The sequence below is a fragment of the Phasianus colchicus genome, chromosome Z (assembly GCF_987193195.1).
Source record: "Phasianus colchicus chromosome Z, bPhaCol1.hap1.1, whole genome shotgun sequence".
Taxonomy (NCBI): domain Eukaryota; kingdom Metazoa; phylum Chordata; class Aves; order Galliformes; family Phasianidae; genus Phasianus; species Phasianus colchicus.
The window spans coordinates 33,809,287-33,827,216 of NC_143476.1; the positions used below are offsets into that span (position 1 = coordinate 33,809,287).

Sequence of the window (17,930 nt, forward strand, 5' to 3'; positions counted from 1 at the left end):
CTGCTGATGTCCAAGCAAATTCTTTTAATCGACTTCAGGAAATTTGCTCTGTTGGGAAGGCTGTTTTTGCTGTTTTTGCCCTAGATACTAGTGATCACTTATTGTTGCAGATCTTGGAAATGGTATACTGGACTTCATATTTTAGTCTTTGAGATATCTGAAGTCTTGAAAAACTAGAAAAGGAAATGGTAAATAAATTAATTTTAAAGACATTTAAGACATTGTACTGAAGGACTCTCTCTGTTGTACACATATTAAGGCAAAGGTCAGCTGGGATAAGTGACTGACAAAAAAAGGCATCACCATATTTCAGTGTATAAGCAGCAGAAGAGGAATAGGCATAATGAGGTGATTTTACTTCACTCAAGTGACAGTGATGAGACTGATGGTGGTTTGCTATCTCTAACTTGCAACATTGAAGAGAAATTACAGTATATGTGAAGGTGCAAGAAGGAGACACAGGAAAAATGAAAGTACTGGAAATATATGCCTGAGCCTCTGAGTAGATGAGCTCTGTAAGCTCCAGCTGTGTCCATGGGAGAGGTTGCTGCCTAATTCTTTGTCCCCACTGTTCTGCTGAAGTTGACCAGTCCTAGGATGTTCCTACGATGAATGCTCCTCTTCATTCAAAACAAGTGAAGTTGATGTAAGCATTTGGAGAATTAGATCCTTTGTAAAGCTGTGAGATTGAGCCAGAAAATGTTGAGGGGCACCCATTCATGAAGATCCAATCAGAGCAGAGAGTGCCTCTTGCATAGTGCAGTGATGGAGCGGATGAGGTGTGCCAAGGGTTGAAAGTTTTTGCCAACATGAATGCTTGCACACTGTATGTCTTGTTTGACTCTGAGAGAAGTAGTCTTGCTTCAGAGAGGCTCTCTGCAATTTGGAAAATGGAACATGTGATGGTCAGCCATACAGACAGTTAAATAAGCAAAACTCAGGGGCAGGAGCTTGTTAAAACAGAACAGTAGCAATCGTGGGGGCTGGTGTGAGCTGGAGAGCTGTTAAAGCAGTGTTTTTAGCCAAAGGGCTCACATTGTGGAACTACTTACTTTGGGAGCTTATTCTGTCTATTTTATCATACAGCTTTTTGAGAAATAATTTCAATATATAAAATTATATTCTGAAGGAGAAAGTCATTAGTAGGAAAATCATAGGAGGCTTTTTTTAAAGACAGGTATATACACACACTGAGGGTAAACACCAAACTTATATTACATGCAATTATTAACAGTGAATGTGAGTATACTATTCTAATAAATGACCAGTTAGTGGTTTCTACACCTCTTTATACCATGGCTGAAAAAATAATATAAATCTAAAATCATAGAGTTTCTGAGCTTAGTATTCAAAGTTTCTGTTTCGTTTACAATTAACTGTGAGTTAATCACTCATTAGCAGATGATAGAGAGGCTTGCTTCTGATGTGATAAGTATTTTGCTTGAATGAGCAGAGGCAGGAATGGTATCAATCAGAAAGCTGATACATTACTGATTTTAATTGCATGAAAGCATTGTACACTGGTGCATCATTGCTATGTGTTCTGTAAGAAATGTTAATTTTAGTAGATCACTGAGAGAAAGAGCCTATTGTTTTAAATCCAAAACTTTGTTGCTTCTTTCCAAAATATCTCAGTGATTAATAGCAAATCCCAGCAATGGTCCTTGTAAGCAGATAGGAGCAGCCAAACTATAGTCAGTGTTATTTGTAAAATCTGCTACTGCTTGGAGCACTCTGCTGTTTTAAAATACAATAAAAGAGATAAAATATAATAACATTCATGTAGCACTGAAAATAATCACTTGTTGTTCCCAACCTGTATGTTTTTTATTATGCAGAGAGGGAGCAATTTATATTTATTGACATTTTATTGACATAGACATTTTTATAAAACTGAGTTGGTAGTTCTTCACCTTGCTTAAAAATGCTAGTGCGTCTGCAAATATAAGCAAGAAGCTATAGTTCTGTGCTTAGTAAGCAATTAGGGTATTTATAATAAGCATAGTGAAGTTGTTTCTAAATAAAGTTTAAAAGCATGTTTAGCAACCAGACATGTCAGTGTACGGCACTTATTCGTAAAAAACTGTAACACAGGAATACCTAAAACTAAGGAAGTAATATTCCTTGCTTTTGCATTTTGTTGCTGTTTGTAATCTATGATTTAGCAATCTAGACAAGTGATACAACTGTACCCAAAGTTATGCAGCCACTAATATACTGACTCTTCTTTATCCATTTGTCATTAGTTTGAGAAGGAACTGTGTATACAGATGCTATTTTTCAAAAATGTAGAATATTATAAAGGCTGAATTAAGTTAGTTAAGGCACAGAGATACTGTCTCAAAGAAACCCTTTCTTAAGGTGGCTACCTTCCTTGCTTCCCATAAGAAACCCTTCACTTTGCGTGTAGTGAACACCAGCTACTCTTAAAGCACAACAGAATAGAAAAGCCAATTAGAAAACAGTGGTAATAAAAGTCAGTTGAGGGAATTAAATGTAACAGTTTCAGGCCCTGATCCAGGTTATTTCTTTTGTCTGACTCGCATCGTGATACAGTTACTGACTAACGGATATTCTTGTGTCAGTATACCTGTGTACATAGGTTTATGCTAGAACTTGCTGAGCAATTGTGTTGTCTCAGTCTCTTAGTAGCTATTCTGCTAGCTTATCAGAAAATGTGTGCAACTTGGGACATGCTTTGTTTTCATTTGTGCTGTGTTCATTTTTTTTTTCTGTGGTATTTTTTCATTTCATTCTAACTGACATTTTCTACTCTCTCTAGGGTCCTCCAGGAGGTGGAGGGCCACCAGGAACACCCATCATGCCTAGTCCAGCAGGTACTGAAATGTACTTAGAAACTATAAAAGAAAAGTATAAGGGATTTTAGGAAGTATATTATTGTTATAAACTTTGGTTTTAATGAGAAATTATTAGCTTTATATGTTCTATAGATTTTTTTTCCTACTCTCTAACTCCCTTTCCGTCCCTGCTGTCTTACAGACATACAAGACATAAGTCATTATATCCGTACCGTTCAAAGCAGTTCATTTCTAGCCCGACTTTTCTTGCATGATTTCAGCAGTAGAAAGGAAAAAAAAAAAAAAAAAGGAAAAAAGACACGGTCTTTATTTGTTTTTGCTGAAGTTATCTGGGACAATTCTGCCAGGTTGGAAATGAGGAGATCTCTGAACTGGTAAAACTCCATTTTAGTATCCTGTGGGACAGACCTGACCAGCCTGTGGATCTCTGCTAAAGCGTAACTCACAGGCATGGCTGTGTCATCCGGCAGCAGGCCATTCCGGGCAGATGGCTCTTCTCTGTCCTGCTGTGGAGGAGTAAGACCCCAGAAGGACCCTTGTTGTGTTCTACCAGTTATCTGTTCCCAGATCTTCAGGACCCCGTTGTTTCCCAAGTTACATGGTCTGTATATTGACACTGGCCATACCACTACCAAGGTTTGAAGAACTGATCAGGATGGGAAGATTCAGGCCAGCTAATTACCTTTTCAAGGCTTAAAGTTTGTCAGACAGATACTACATCGCTGTTCTGCAAAGAAGGGAAAAATCACAGCATGTGGAAGATGATGTCCTCCCCTATGGACAACACTGGGAGTCTAAGATGAAACTTCATACATTACACAGTATTTAGTAGCTACTCAGACTCCTTTTGGACAACATTTGTCTTTGTAAATCGCTTTACCCAGCTAAGGTAGACCTGTTCACCTCAGTGGTGAAATAGAACCCCTCACACGTCTTTATATCCAACATGTTTTTGCTGTCCTCTACAGTGTATGAGGGCAGGGAAGTTACCTAATTTCCCATGAAAACTTCTTGCATCAATATAATATTTTCTTTAATTACAATTCCAAGGCTTTAAAAACACAGGGTAGAGAGTAGGGCTTCCTCAGCAATATCACTTGTGGAAAAAGATACATAGTGCAAGCTGGCATTTAAAAGTTAGAATTTATTTTATCATAAAACAAACATCAAGATGGCCTACACTTTTAAAAATAAACAGCCCTGCAGTTATGGCACATGTTAGGCTGTCCATGTGCATTTCAGGTAAAGCTTCTGTGGAGAAATTTCTCCTATTTTCAGTTGAAGATACTCAAAAGTTTTTAACGCTCTGTTTTCCAAAGTGTGCAGATGCTTAGGAACTATCCGTCTGAGAATTTTACAAAGGTACTTATCTGAGAAAACCAATTCCAAGTGTTCCCAAGGCCTGAGGAGAGCCAGGGATGTATGTCTCAAAACAATCTTTTGGTTGAAGAACTTCTCGTTTACCTCATCAGACATTAAAATAGCTTGCTGTTCACTACTTTTACTGTGATAACTTGAAGTTAAAAGCTTGCATTTCCCCTCTTCTACAGACAGTATATTTGGATGTCCTAGTGTATAATATAGCTCTGTGTATAATGAAATTATTTACTTACCAAGGTTAATTGAAACTTAAAATGCTGCATCAGAAAGACTAGGAAATAGGCAAAGATCTTGATTTTAATGAATGCAGTGTACAAATATATTCTTGCACAAGATCAGACCATTTTCCCAATTCCAACACATTTCAATCAGATCTAGGCTTTTTTACTTCCTCTACTTCAGACTTAGAAGACATCCATCACCTTGTTTTGGAAAAAAAAAATTTAGAGCTCAGTATTGAATTTTGTATGGGCTGGAGTTCATAACTCTGGTTCATAGAGATCTTTTTGCAGATACTGTGGAGGTTACAGATTTCCAGAGCTGCCAGTACTTTTTTTTTAATGTTATGCTGTCCCCTTCAAAATGTGTTTAAACTTTACCTAAGACATTCACCTCTCAGTAAAATTTTTCACTATATGGCCTATTTCTTCTCATGTTCCCTTGGGAAAGACTTTTGCTAATTTGTCCACCATCTGCTGCATTTTTTCCTTTCCCTTTCTTTGATATTTTGATGAAAGGTGTTAAGACTTTGTATGTGTTAGCAGGTAAGTTTGAGATCAGAATGAATCATTTGTATCTAATAGTAATTCTCAGCTATTGGCTTCTTCAGTTCAACCTGAAGACTCCTGTATGTCTTGCTAGCTACATCTTGCATTTCATGCTGGAGGTGCAGTGCTCCACCAGAGAAGAAAGTTCACACACATTAATTGGAGATCAAGTCTTATAGCTGTGTCTATAGCAAAGCCCAGTGAAACTCTTGTCAGAATTAATAGCTGAGGCACTATGCTACTCCAGAATAGTTTTGTTGGTTTTGAACACAGGTTTGTTTTGAGGCATTGCACCACACTGCACCTTGAGGACAGATCAACTAAAGCTGTTCTTAGAGTGAGGATCTTTGCACAATGCTCTGTTGAATAGCTAGATATGTTCAAAATCTAATGGACTGACAGAGATGAGAAAGAATAAAAAATTCTATTTACTATACTAAGTTGAAGTCTGTATAATGGGAAACTGTTTATCATTTATTGCAGATGGAAAACAAATTACAGAAAGTATTGATAAGAAAGAGACTCCTGTTTTATAGAGAATGTCGAAGATGACTAAAATAATTTGGAATTCCAGGAGAAAGGGTTTATGGAATTAAATAGTTAGATACTAGGTGATTTATAAACCTTTTAACAGTTATGCATAAAACTAGAGTCTAGAAATAGTCACTCAGGGATCACTGCAGTTATTTCTTTTCATAGCTCCGTTGTGTGGTAGAAATAGATAGAAAGAGAATGAAATCTTCCTTTGTATTGCTACTGTGTAACAGTGATCAGGAAATAATATGTACAAAATGACAAGAAACGTCTTAGGTGAGTAGATTCATTGGAATATACATATTGGCACTTAAAATAATCTCTTATTACAGATTCAACCAACTCTGGAGACAACATGTACACTTTAATGAATGCAGTACCACCTGGACCCAACAGACCTAATGTAAATATGAATCTAGTTATATACTATTTGAATAATACAGGGTTGTTATATTCAAACTGCTACATTTACATCAGATATTTTTAATAATAAGTTTTCTGTTACTACGGATGATGCTTTAGCTGTTTGCCTATCCTTTTTAATGTTTCTCAAATCAATCGTAACAGTACATTTGAAATAATGTTTGGGGCACTTTTTCTACACAGTTGAGACTTTAGAAACTTGTGCTTGTGGGTCTTGGTGATAGCTTAGTTGTCAGATTGCAATGTAAAATAGACTTCCGTGTGAAATGTCATAATCCTTGGAGCTGTCACTAAGTATTAGTTTCTGACAGGCTCAAACTTCCGTAATACCTCCAAGGTAGAAATGTAGAAAGAGACGCAATATCGTGTTGCCTGGGTGTTCTGTAATAAGGGGATAAGATTAGTATTTCTAAGAAAAAACAAACTTCTGTTTTAGCCCTAAACTTCAAAAGTTTTAGAACTGAGAAAATCTGGATTCTTAGGTAGAACTTGTTTCTTTTCTGATCTCTGTGCCTTCAGTTTTGTAGTATTTCTTTACTGCAACCTTATTTCACTTTAGTAAAGTCCATTGTATGGGCCTTAATGAAAAAGAAAGGCCAGTAGAACTTGAAAAATCAGACTTTTAGATATTCCTAGTTCGCTACTCAGTGAATTGTAGAAAATATTCTATATTCTATAATGTTAATTCCTCTGAGTTTTTGAAAATAACTACAATTGAACAGAAACTACTCACATTGCAAATATATCTGATGTCAGTATAGATAGGATGGGGTATGAATGCTGTTCATTAATCAAGTACTTGTTGAAGAGAATAGTAAAATTCACTGTAAGTTCAATGGGAATAGAGCTAGGTCTTCACTAGCAGGTTTGAAAATCATACACAAGCTATTGAAGTGAATAACGAATTATTGCTAAATTTTGTGCCAGCCTACAGAGGTGAAGTTCTCAAAAAGTCATGAAGGCAGCAATTAGAAAAAGTGAACAAAAGCGATGATGCATTTGCAGTCTTCACATAGGACTTTCACTTTACTTTCACATTCAGATATGGGACTGTGTACTTTTCTATTTTTGTCCTGAGGAATATTTTCTTCTTATTAGGTGGCATCTTATAAAAAATCTGTACAGTAATACCAGTTTTTAATATCTAATCCTTTTATAGTTTCCAATGGGGCCAGGGTCAGATGGACCTATGAGTGGACTGGGTGGAATGGATTCACATCATATGAATGGATCATTAGGTAATAATAGTAATATCAAAAACATTGTGAATTTTCAACAATCAATGCCATTTTCCGTGTTCTCTGAGTGACGTGGAAAACTGTATGTAAAAATCTTGTTTAAAAAATAACCATAAATACATCAGTTAAAAGTATTAGGATACTTTTTATGCTTATGAATTGGCATATATAATGTAGCTCTGGAAGAAAAATGCTGTATTGTATTAATGTAACAAAGTATAGTTTTATCCCAGTGGATTGAAAACACTTTAAAACCGTATGTAATATGACAGTTAAGTGGAAGTGAAGGCTTATGACCCATTCTTACTTCTCATCTTTCAAAAACTTGAGGTGTTACTCTGACATGCTGGTGCAGGCTCAATTACCTGGAAGTAAGTTATTACATATATTGATGTATGTGTTAAACTGTTTTTATCCCAACAGTTGGATATCTTCATTTGTTCTATAATTAGCCATCCATCTCTTAATAATTAGTGTTATTACTCCATCCTCACAAGCAGCATCATACAAGTGCCAATTTTAATACAGCAAGACAGAGCATACTATTTTGTTAGAGTGTACAGACCCAGGACAAACAGGATACTGTTTTGCCTTTTGACACTATAATTTTTGAAGGACACAAATCTAAGGGAGAAGCCTTTCACAGCTCTACAAAACGTTCATTGCTTTATCTGTTGACCAGCAAGCTCTTTGCTCTTTGCTTTTGCTCTTTGCTAAAAGGATGATAGACACTTGAAAAGGATGTAAGAAACAAGGGACAGTTAAATAAATTGCATTTCTGCCTTAGTTCTCCATACCCACAGGAAATAGAGACAAGGAATTTATTTCTGCTCACAACAGGGCAGTAACAGTGAATACAGTTCACATGTCTTACTCTTCTATCTTCCGGTGACAGAGGCCACAATTTCTGTCTCTATTGTTTGCCAGGCGAGGTTCTCCTTTACATCTGGGAGCTGCCTTCACAAAGCACTAGCAGCTTTTTCCCAAGTGCCATTTTCCTTTATGGGGAAAAACCCCAGCAAGCTAAATACATGTCCAGCTGGTAGAAGCCAAGCTGCCACTTTCATCCAGCTTTTGTCCCTGGCAAAAAAGCTCTGTCATCTTTACAGCATGGTGTGGATGAATCTCAACTTCATCCTGCAATTAGTAACATTTAATTCTATGCTCTCGTGGCAAAGAAATGTCTCTCATTCCTAACACCAGAGTTGCAGACTGTGAGACAGAATCATAAAAAGGCAAAACAAAGGGAGAAATTTTTTAAAAAGTTTATAACAAGATGAGAAATAGCTATGCTAACAAAATTTATGTAGGAGATACATTCTGAACTACTAAAATTCAACAGTACACATCTAATTCCTGATAGAATTGTCTTTTTTTTTTTTTTTTGTGGGAGGACAGGTTCCTAAAACTCCTAAATTACTTTACATAAGGGCATTTAGTGATTTTACAGCCTTACTTTACAGATTACAATCCTAAAATGGGTTGTTGCTTTTATTAGCAATGATACGCATTACATGCAAATAAATGAGAAACTGTACAAAAGGTAATAATATCTTTTTCTGTCAGTTTCCATAGCCTTAGAATTGTTTCTTGGGTAAAATAAAAAATAAAATTGAAACAGTTATAGGAGGATTTTGTATGTATGTAGCATTTGTTTAGTTACTTCTGGCAGTGAAAATGGTTATATTCTTGGTCGAATCAACTATGACTTCTTCATAAGGTTAATTTTGAATTGAAAATGAAATTGAGTTCTTTCTGCAGAGGAAGGCTGAGAGAGAGCTGCTTTCATTTCCGTGCTGCAGTAGGCAGCAGTGTCTTGCAATCAAAGGTGTTAATTGTACTTACCAATATTGCCAGTCTTGTACTTACCAATCTTTGACCACAACTGTTCTACTGGTGATAGAGCTATGCAGAGCTGGTGGTTAGAAGTCTCATTTCCACCAACGTGTGGAAATAACATTCATGAATTTGATGCATTTAGGGAGAGACATCTTACTCTTTCTCAACCTTTATTTTTTGTGGCTAAATCTGATAAGCTACTTCAGTCACTTCCCACAATCCCATTTGCTTCATTTTTTTTCACTGACACTCTTCTAATCAGAGTGTCTTTCCTCTAAATAGGTGAGCAGAATTGTTTATTGTCTGTTGCTGCTAAAAATGCTTTCTGTGATACATCCCTCCTAAAATATTTCCTTTATTCTTGTCTTTACCAAAGTGAGAACATGTAAAAAAAATCTTGCCAGTAGTCTTTCATTCACTGTATTCCAGTTTATTTGGTTTCTGTTATTCCAGCCAGTTTGAGTATAGGTTAGTGCTTTTTGAGCAAAGACACTGATGAACAAGAGTCCACTAGAGCACTCCTTAAAAGGGAGTTCTGAATAACTTAAGTTCGGTAAAAATAATGGTCTTTTTTTTCCTATCCCAAGAACATTAACTTCCACTAGTTGTCCATGATTTTGCTCTTATTTTTTTTCTCTTGGTCTGCAGCAACATTTCTCGTAGGTGTATGTACCCTGAATTAACTGCATTACCTGTACCCTGCCCTGGCTAAGAGGTCAGGGAGGTTGGAGATACTCTTCTTCAACTTGTACTAGGCTGTCTCATCCTAGCAGATGTGATTCAAATTGGCAGTGCAGATGAGAAATGTGTCCTTCATTCTCTTCTTTTTACAGCAGGTGCACACATGAAACTAACATTATCCTATATTGACAGTAAACTTTTACAAAATGAGATACTGGGAAGGAAGGAGATAGTGAACTGGTAAATTTTAAAATATTGCTGTCATTCATACTTTAGTATGGAAAAAAAAGCTTTTTGAGTAATTTCAGTTCAAAACTAATTGAATAATTATTTTATTTTAATTTAAGGCTCAGGAGACATGGACAGTATTTCCAAAGTGAGTACCTACTAATATTCTTTAATATTTCATTGTAAACATATTTTCTTTGTCTTTGTTATGAATCTTTTTATTATGTATCTACATTTTCTGTTTGTTAACTATTTGGAGGCTATGCAGACAGTAAATATTAGCTGCAAATTTTAAAGCAATGTCCATGATCAGTAGAGAATATAAATAGAGTCACTTTATATTGTGTAATAACGTGTATTAATGCATTTGATTAATATATCCATTTCATATTTTGATTGATCATGTTACAACCTTCCATACTAAGACAAATGAACACATACATAAGGAAGGAATTCTCCACAATGAAGATGGTGAGACCCTGACACAGCTGCCCAGGGAGCTGTGGGTGTCCCATCCCTGGCTCAGGGCCAGATTGGATGAGGCCCTGGGCAGCATGACCTGGGGGAGGCAACCTGCCCATGGCATGGGGATTGGGACTCAGTGAACTCTGAGGTACCTTCAAACCCAAGCCATTCAAAGATTCGGTGATAGTAGAGTTCTAATAATGAAATATCATTAGCTGCAAGTTGGGGAAAATGCCTTTAGGATGTTACTTTTATGCAGTGCATGATTGTCTTCGTCACCTCTGTAAGGCATAGTTAATATCTTAATCAGTCTCTAAAAGCTAGATTTAAAAGTACTTGCAGAAGAGTCACTGTTTTGATTCCATAACCATTAAATAGTTTACTCAGAACAATTGTGAGCTTAACCTGCAGGGGTTTTGCATCTACAAAAATAATATTATGCTTTAATGTGTCACTTCTTCCATAAAAATAGAACTCTACTATGTATGTGATCATTATTAATTTAGGAACTTACTCAAATAAGGAATTAATGAGCTTATTTGGCATTGATAAAGCAGTATAAATTTCTCCCTGCTAACCACTGTTTTGTACTCAGTGTCTTCAGGTGTAACTGACTAAAATTAATAAGTATATCAGTAAACCGCTGCACTTTTGTGCTTTTGATCTACAAATATAGAAAAAGATGAATAGCTTGTTTCAGTTAAAATTCTGTACCTTATTCTTTTGCTGCAAAATTCTTAACAATCTTCCCAAAAAGGAGCATGAGTCTGTGATAAGTGTATGAACTGCTCTTGTACTTTGGCTGGCTCAGGACTAAGTACCACAGCACTGCTGTGAGATCCCTCACAGTGCAGACTTCTTTACTTTGGACGTTTCTGTGGATGCTGTGGTCCTGTTGAGGACACCACTGTTGATGCACCCTCAGGCTGGCCCTGGGCTATGGTGAAATGCAAACACACAGACATCTAAATTTCTGTTGAAATAGAACTTTGTAGGCTGAGAATACACTCCCAGCTGTCCAAAAGGCACGTATAGTTAGTGAAATGTATTTGTATTTCTAAAGTGGGGAAGGAGGAGCCTGAACTGGTTCCCAGGTGGTGCTCAGATAGGGCTGTGGGAGAAGAGCAGCTTGTAAAGTGTACATAGGCATGTATCACAGTGTGCTGTGCTGTTTATAATGGATTTGCAGTTGCTGCCAATGTAGAAGACATTATCTTGCATCAGAAGAAATTCACCACAGGCAAAGAGCATAATTTCAGAATTGCACAGGTGGTTATGGCCTTACAACAGCCCTCTGTGGCCGTTCCTGAAGAGAAGTACCTCAGCAGTGTGTCTTGGAGCTGGCTGCTGCTCCAGTGTTTGAGTAGCATGTATAACAGTGCTATGTTTTTGCAAGCCTTTAAGGTCTGCATTGTGTTCAGGCCCTGCAAAGTGGAAAATAAGGGTCTGAAATGACCATATTGCTCTAGACGAGCTATGCTGAGAGCTGCAGAGGTGGATTCAGTGATAACAAGCATACATCACTTTAAAAATCAATGTTCCTGTTCCTGTAATGTTTTGTTCTGCGAACTGCAGCACTTTTAAGAAAAAATGGAGAACAATAAAGCCATATCTATTTACTTGCCATAGGATTATTTTTAAAAGACTATATTAAACCCACTAGTATTAAGTATCAGTATATGTACTAATATGATAATCAGGTATTCTGAAAACCTGGATCCAGACATTTACCTGGAAGTCCTGTAATTTGTTGACCTTAATAAACATCATGGAAATCTGATTGGAAGCATGTCTTCAAATAACTAAAAGAAAAAGGTGTTTACTCTGGATGTAACAGAGTTGTCTTGTTACACCATTCTATATAATCGCTTGTAAATACCTTTTCTTAATAGCACAGCCCAACCTGCAGCCTTCACTGGTACCAGAAGAAGTGTGTGGGCAGAGCCTTGTGTGTTACAGTGACAATTTCATGCAGATAATACTACATAATAGTTTTGAAATTTGATTGGAGGTTCTGCTTGCAGGAAATTGTGTATTTATAGAGTTGATGCATGCAGAATTGCTACATGTCTGCCTTCCAATTTTGTACACATTTACCAGGATTGTTCTGGTTACAGCAACAGTCTCCCTTTATACATCACCAGCTAGTCTTGCAGTTGGCTTTTTCACACACAGATTTCCAGATTACTAATTAATATGACAGGAATTGTTCAATGGAGCTAACAGAGTTTGGTTGGGCGTTGCTGGATGCTCAGATACAGCTGTAGAACTCCACTGGATTAAAATGCATATTAGAGTAGCTGATTGTCTTTTCCCATGAGATAAAGGAAATTAATCCAGTCTTGGTAGAGTCAGTACAGCTCACAGAATTCAGAACTACATTTTCCATAGACAGAGACGATTTTACTTTAATTGGCTGAATGGCAAAACATGAAGCTTTTATGAAGTAGATTGAGATGGAGGAAGTAAATGAACTGAAATTATGCATATTAAATAAACATTAATAACCAGTGTTTCTTTCAGTGCCCGTGGAATTTGTGCAGTCATCAAAGAAATACTAGCTTTGGAAAAATTCAGCTAGTGCTACAATGAGAAACCCCATACTGGCCATAAAAGCCACCCAGGGGAGTTGCTATAAAAGCATTTATGTCAGGAATTTGAACCTTTGGGGCTGGCATACTGTAGCAATTGCAGAATTTCAAAGCTTTGTACTACACAGAGCAAGATAAAATAGGGGTAAATCCCCAAGGAATGATCAAAAGTACGGGAGCATCATATAAAATAAATGTGACAAGGCCTTAGTGAGTTTTAAACTTTATACTCATAGATTTTAAGGCCAGAAGGGACTGCTATGGTTGTGTAGTATGACCTCCTGCATAACATAGGCAACAGGACTACCCTGAATTAATTCCTGTTTCAGGTCTGGTAGGTGCAGTTGAACTGAGGCAATAGTTTTCAACCTTTTACAAACTGTGGATCCCTAAAAATTTGCTCCAATAACTTCACTGAAGAACAGATGTAATTGTCTGGTGTTAATTAGTTAATTTGATGCTGTTTTTGTTGGTGCTGTTGTCCTCTGATTCCTGGGGATCTGAGAACCACCATTAGAAGCAGAGTGAATGAGATGGTAAAGAAAACAGAAGGCCAAGGTCTTGACCCAACTTTAAGTAACATTTCAGGTTGATTATAAAAGAGTTATGCCTGCATGTGGATTATGTAATAATTTAATAATTAATCTACAGTTGCAGATAAATACACCAAGCTGAACCTTTCACCATTCAGATTGAAAATGGTGATCAGGATTATGGTAAAAACTTAATGGCAGCTTTTCATTAGCTGTGCAAAAGGCATTTCAAAGCAGATGGCATGTACAACAATCAGTCCCACTAGTCTGCTCGTATGGTAACAAAAGGTAACAGATTTAAGCTTTGAAGAAGCTAGGTACAAATTACATTTTGTTCTTCCTGGTGGTGGAGGTAAATAATCCTGTGGAACTCTGTAACATTTTATAATATTTAAATCATGGGCAGAGGACAAAATGGAGCTTTCAGAGTACCAGTAGGAGTGTTCAGAAATAGGGTTTGAAGGGGAAAAAGTCATAGCTATTCAGTGAATTCTCCAGAACATGTTATTTCCTGCCATTGAGCACCACTGAATGGAGCCAGGCTCTTGTCAGTGGTGCCTGTGACAGAAGAAAAGGCACCGGGCACAAGCTGGAGCACAGGAGGTTCCTTCTGATTATGAGACAGCATTCTGTGCTGTGCAAGTGATGGAGCACTGCCACAGGGATACAGAAGCTGTGGCATCTCCTCCTTGAAGATCTCCAAAAGCCACCTGGGCGTGAGCCTGGGCACCCTCCCCTGAGAGTTACTGCTGAAGCAGGGGCTGGGACAGAGAGACCGACTATGCCAGCGTCAACCCTTCTGGAATTCTTTGGAAAGCCACTGTGGGGTGGATAGTCTTTGTAGTAGTAAGGAATACCAAGGAATTAAGGGGTCTTTCTCTTAATTTAATCTTTCCTATTTTTTTCATTCGTAGTTTACCCTACTGTAGACTGAGTCATCCTAAATGAATATTTTCTGCAGGTATTTTCAAAGTACAGTGCATCCTTTTTAAAGAAGTCTTATAAAACTATGTTAGCAGGCATACTGTCTGTTATTCTAATTGAGAAATAACATGCAAAAAAAAAAGCATAACTCAGGGTTCTTTAAGCTGTTGCTATTTGGTCACTTAGAACAAAATAAAGTTGTACTTTATCTGCTTGCTCATTGAGTACACTGGATTTTTGTGAAGTTCATGATGGCATATCAAACTTGGATTTGTACTGGTAAAATTCAACAGCAGTAACATTCGATTTTTTGGATCAAGAGACACGAGTGGAAAACTATAAACTTTTCTAATGAAGATCCTGGTTTCATATTTCCATGACTATTCCTTTTCCATCACAAAACCTCTGTTAACAGGAGTCTTAACAGTGATAGAAATAGAAGCATTTGTACTCCAGGTATGACAGGTTGCCACGAATAAGCTTTGTGAAAACACCTAATGAATTGTAGTGTCTGACATAATCATGTATTAGCTGTTGACTGAATAATTTCTGTAACAGTTAACTAGTTTCATCCTTTCTGTAAGTAATTGAATCTTGAAATCATTTTCTGAACCTTGTAGATCTGATTGTATAGTATCTATTTTTTAAAAAACAGACTCTTATCTTCAGATGCCTTTGTACTGTTACTATTAATTAGCATCTCAGTTACAACTAGGCACTGGAAAAGTAAATTAAGACACTCTTGCAATAGGCTCTGTGTAAGCAAATACAGAAGTACAGCTGCTTCTGAAAGTGTGTGCAAGTCTGATTTGGGGGCTGGATCAGGAGCACTTTGAATCCTCTTTAACTCAGCTGCCTTCTCCTTGTTAGCTGCTCACAGTGAAGTGTTTTAGCACCTCCATGTCTGACTACATTCCTGAACTACTTGTGAAACTATTTCCATTAACTGTGTGAGCAGAGACCCCGGATATGGACCTTGATTTCTGAGGTCTGTGTATACTGTCCACATGTTGACCGCTAGGTATGCCTTCAGAAGTCATGTATGTCAAGACACATGCTCATAGACTTTGCTGGATTTGACCACGTGAATGAACACAGAGTCAGAGCTTACTCTTAGACTTGCTGAAGTCACTTATAGTTTTTCCTTACTTCTGTAGGAGAGGGTGGTGGCAGTAACCTTGAAAATTAGAATTACAGGTAAATAGTTGTTCCTTCAGGGCCAGAAACTTGTCTGTATGGGCTGAAATTATTGACATAAGCCTGCAGAACTCAACATTCTTATCTCTCTTTGTAAATCCAGTGCATTGCATAGTATGCATTGCTGCTGTGTGTTGTAGTATTGAGTGTGTGACACTTCATGAAGCCTGGAAATTAACTGGTGTTCAGGACTTAATCTGTGTTCTAAAATCTTGTTTAACAGAACTCTCCTAGTAATATGAGCATGAGTAATCAGCCTGGCACTCCCAGAGATGACGGTGAGATGGGTGGAAACTTCCTAAACCCTTTTCAGAGTGAGAGCGTAAGTATTTTTTTATGGAGTTGTTTTACTTTGGGAACTTTTGTTCCTGGTATTTTGTTTAAAAGGGAAAAAAAAAAAAAATGCATTCAGTGTTCAGTGATGCAGAGTGGACATTTATCAGGTGCTATCTGAGCAAAGTACAAATCTTTACATCTGAGTATTTCAGTTTGTGATTGCTCAACCTTTGACTCCTAAACAATATGTTTTACACTGCAGGAATATCTTCTAGGACAAATTCACACTGAAGTATATAAATAAGAGCACCAGATCTCGTGTTTTAAGGAGGTAGTATGCTTTCAAAGACAGAAAAGGCAAAGGTGCCCTCTAGTGTTCATTCTTGGACAAATGGTGGTTTTTTTGTAATGGAGATCACTTAAGGCAGCAAAACATGGTATACGATACATTGCAAGGTATTTTCCTACTCCTGTGCCTGAAGCTGGGTTTCTAAATCCACATTTAGGTTCCTAAGTAGAAGTGGCCTGATATTTCAGAAGTGCTGAGTGGCTTCAACACTTCTATTCTTATTGGAAATCACTGCTGCCAGAAGTGAGTGCAACTTCATTAACTATGCCAGTGGTGAATTTTGATTTAGTAAATGTGAATAAACAGTTCCTCTCAAATCACAGAACAGAAAAATTGCATGGCAAGTTTAATGGGAATCAGATTTTGGGGTGTTTTGTTGTTATTATTTACTTATTTGAAAGTGAAAAGAAAGACAGAGAAGTCTCTACATGTTAACTGTGTGTATCTTCAGAAGGAGGGCATATGGTTAAATTGTTTGGAGTATTGGAGGAAATCAGTTTGTACCACCTAAATAGATAGATGTTTTAAAATCTGCCAAAAAAGCACTAGACACAAAACTCAATTAAATGTGATTCTTGGTCATGGTAATCTTTGACTTTCAGTTTGGCTTACTTTGCCTGAACTGAAGGCAGAACTTCTTTGCCATTCATCAGAAGTTTTGATTGGGATTAGGGGGACTTATAATAAAGTAAACTGATAAATAAGCATTATTTTGTCTTTAGATCCCTTGTCCAAAGTGATTACCGGGATACACTGACATTTACTATAATACCGAAACTCATTTGAACAAAGGCACTACTTTAAACATTTGAGTTGTTCTCCCTCATTGGCTAATATAAGCATGCTGGCCCCCTGTGAGAATGCTCAGCCCAGGGTGAGAGCAAGCCTCAAAGTAGAAGAAACATCAGGGGTGTTTTACCTGAGTAGTTCCTTCTGTGCAGTCTACGTGACAAAGACCCATATCAGGTATTCATAGACACTTGGAAGCAGCCAACTCAAAGCTCCAGCTTAGGCAGTTATTTCACTGCCTGCCTTGTTTTTGCAAAGGCAAATATCTCCATTTCTTGTATCAGTTTTCATGACAGTAATATTTCTTGTGTTTGAACATTTTCCTCTACTTAGATTTTAGGCTGATTGAGTTTCTAAAGTCAGCAAGTCTAAACTAGGTATATAGATGTGCAGTTCTTGTAGGCACTGTGCTGTGCCATTGATTATTTGTAATAAAGTACTGCTAACTGGAGGGCACTGTAACTTCTATAAGGGCTGCAATTCAGCTTGTGTTAAAATAATAAGTTAAAGTGGTGACTGAACTTTCAGTTCACATAAAGGAGAGTGGCCACTGATTCAGCTTGTCTCCTAAAGTCAATAACACTGAATAATAGAGACTAAAAGCGCAGATGAATTCCAGTCAGGCTTATCTGCACGCCCTTCTTCCCATCAAGTAATAAAAAGCTCTCCAAAATATTTATGTGGTTCAGCTTACCACAAATACAACTGCTCTACTTGAGGTCAGCTCTTTGACTACCTAAATCCCCAGTAGCCAAAATCAATCAGGAAAAGGTCTGGAAAGCATCACTGAAGTAGTGGCTCATCACATCACTCAGGTAACACGGAAATAATCTTTGAGTGAGTTGACTCAATCAGTAAGAGCTGTATTTTTACATAATGAATGAAGGGTAATAGAAA

The 17,930-nt window shown here is 37.2% G+C and overlaps 1 protein-coding gene across 2 annotated transcripts in view; it reads left to right on the forward strand.

Moving 5' to 3' along the window:
- SSBP2 (single stranded DNA binding protein 2) overlaps positions 1 to 17,930 on the forward strand; it is a 169,539-nt gene that overhangs the window by 141,526 nt on the left and 10,083 nt on the right. For both annotated transcript variants that reach the window (XM_031603398.2, XM_090130608.1), the window contains 5 exons: positions 2,783 to 2,837; positions 5,833 to 5,903; positions 7,083 to 7,161; positions 10,029 to 10,057; positions 15,843 to 15,941. In XM_031603398.2, the coding sequence (XP_031459258.1) occupies positions 2,783 to 2,837; positions 5,833 to 5,903; positions 7,083 to 7,161; positions 10,029 to 10,057; positions 15,843 to 15,941 (333 nt within the window). The remainder of the gene's footprint in view (positions 1 to 2,782; positions 2,838 to 5,832; positions 5,904 to 7,082; positions 7,162 to 10,028; positions 10,058 to 15,842; positions 15,942 to 17,930) is intronic.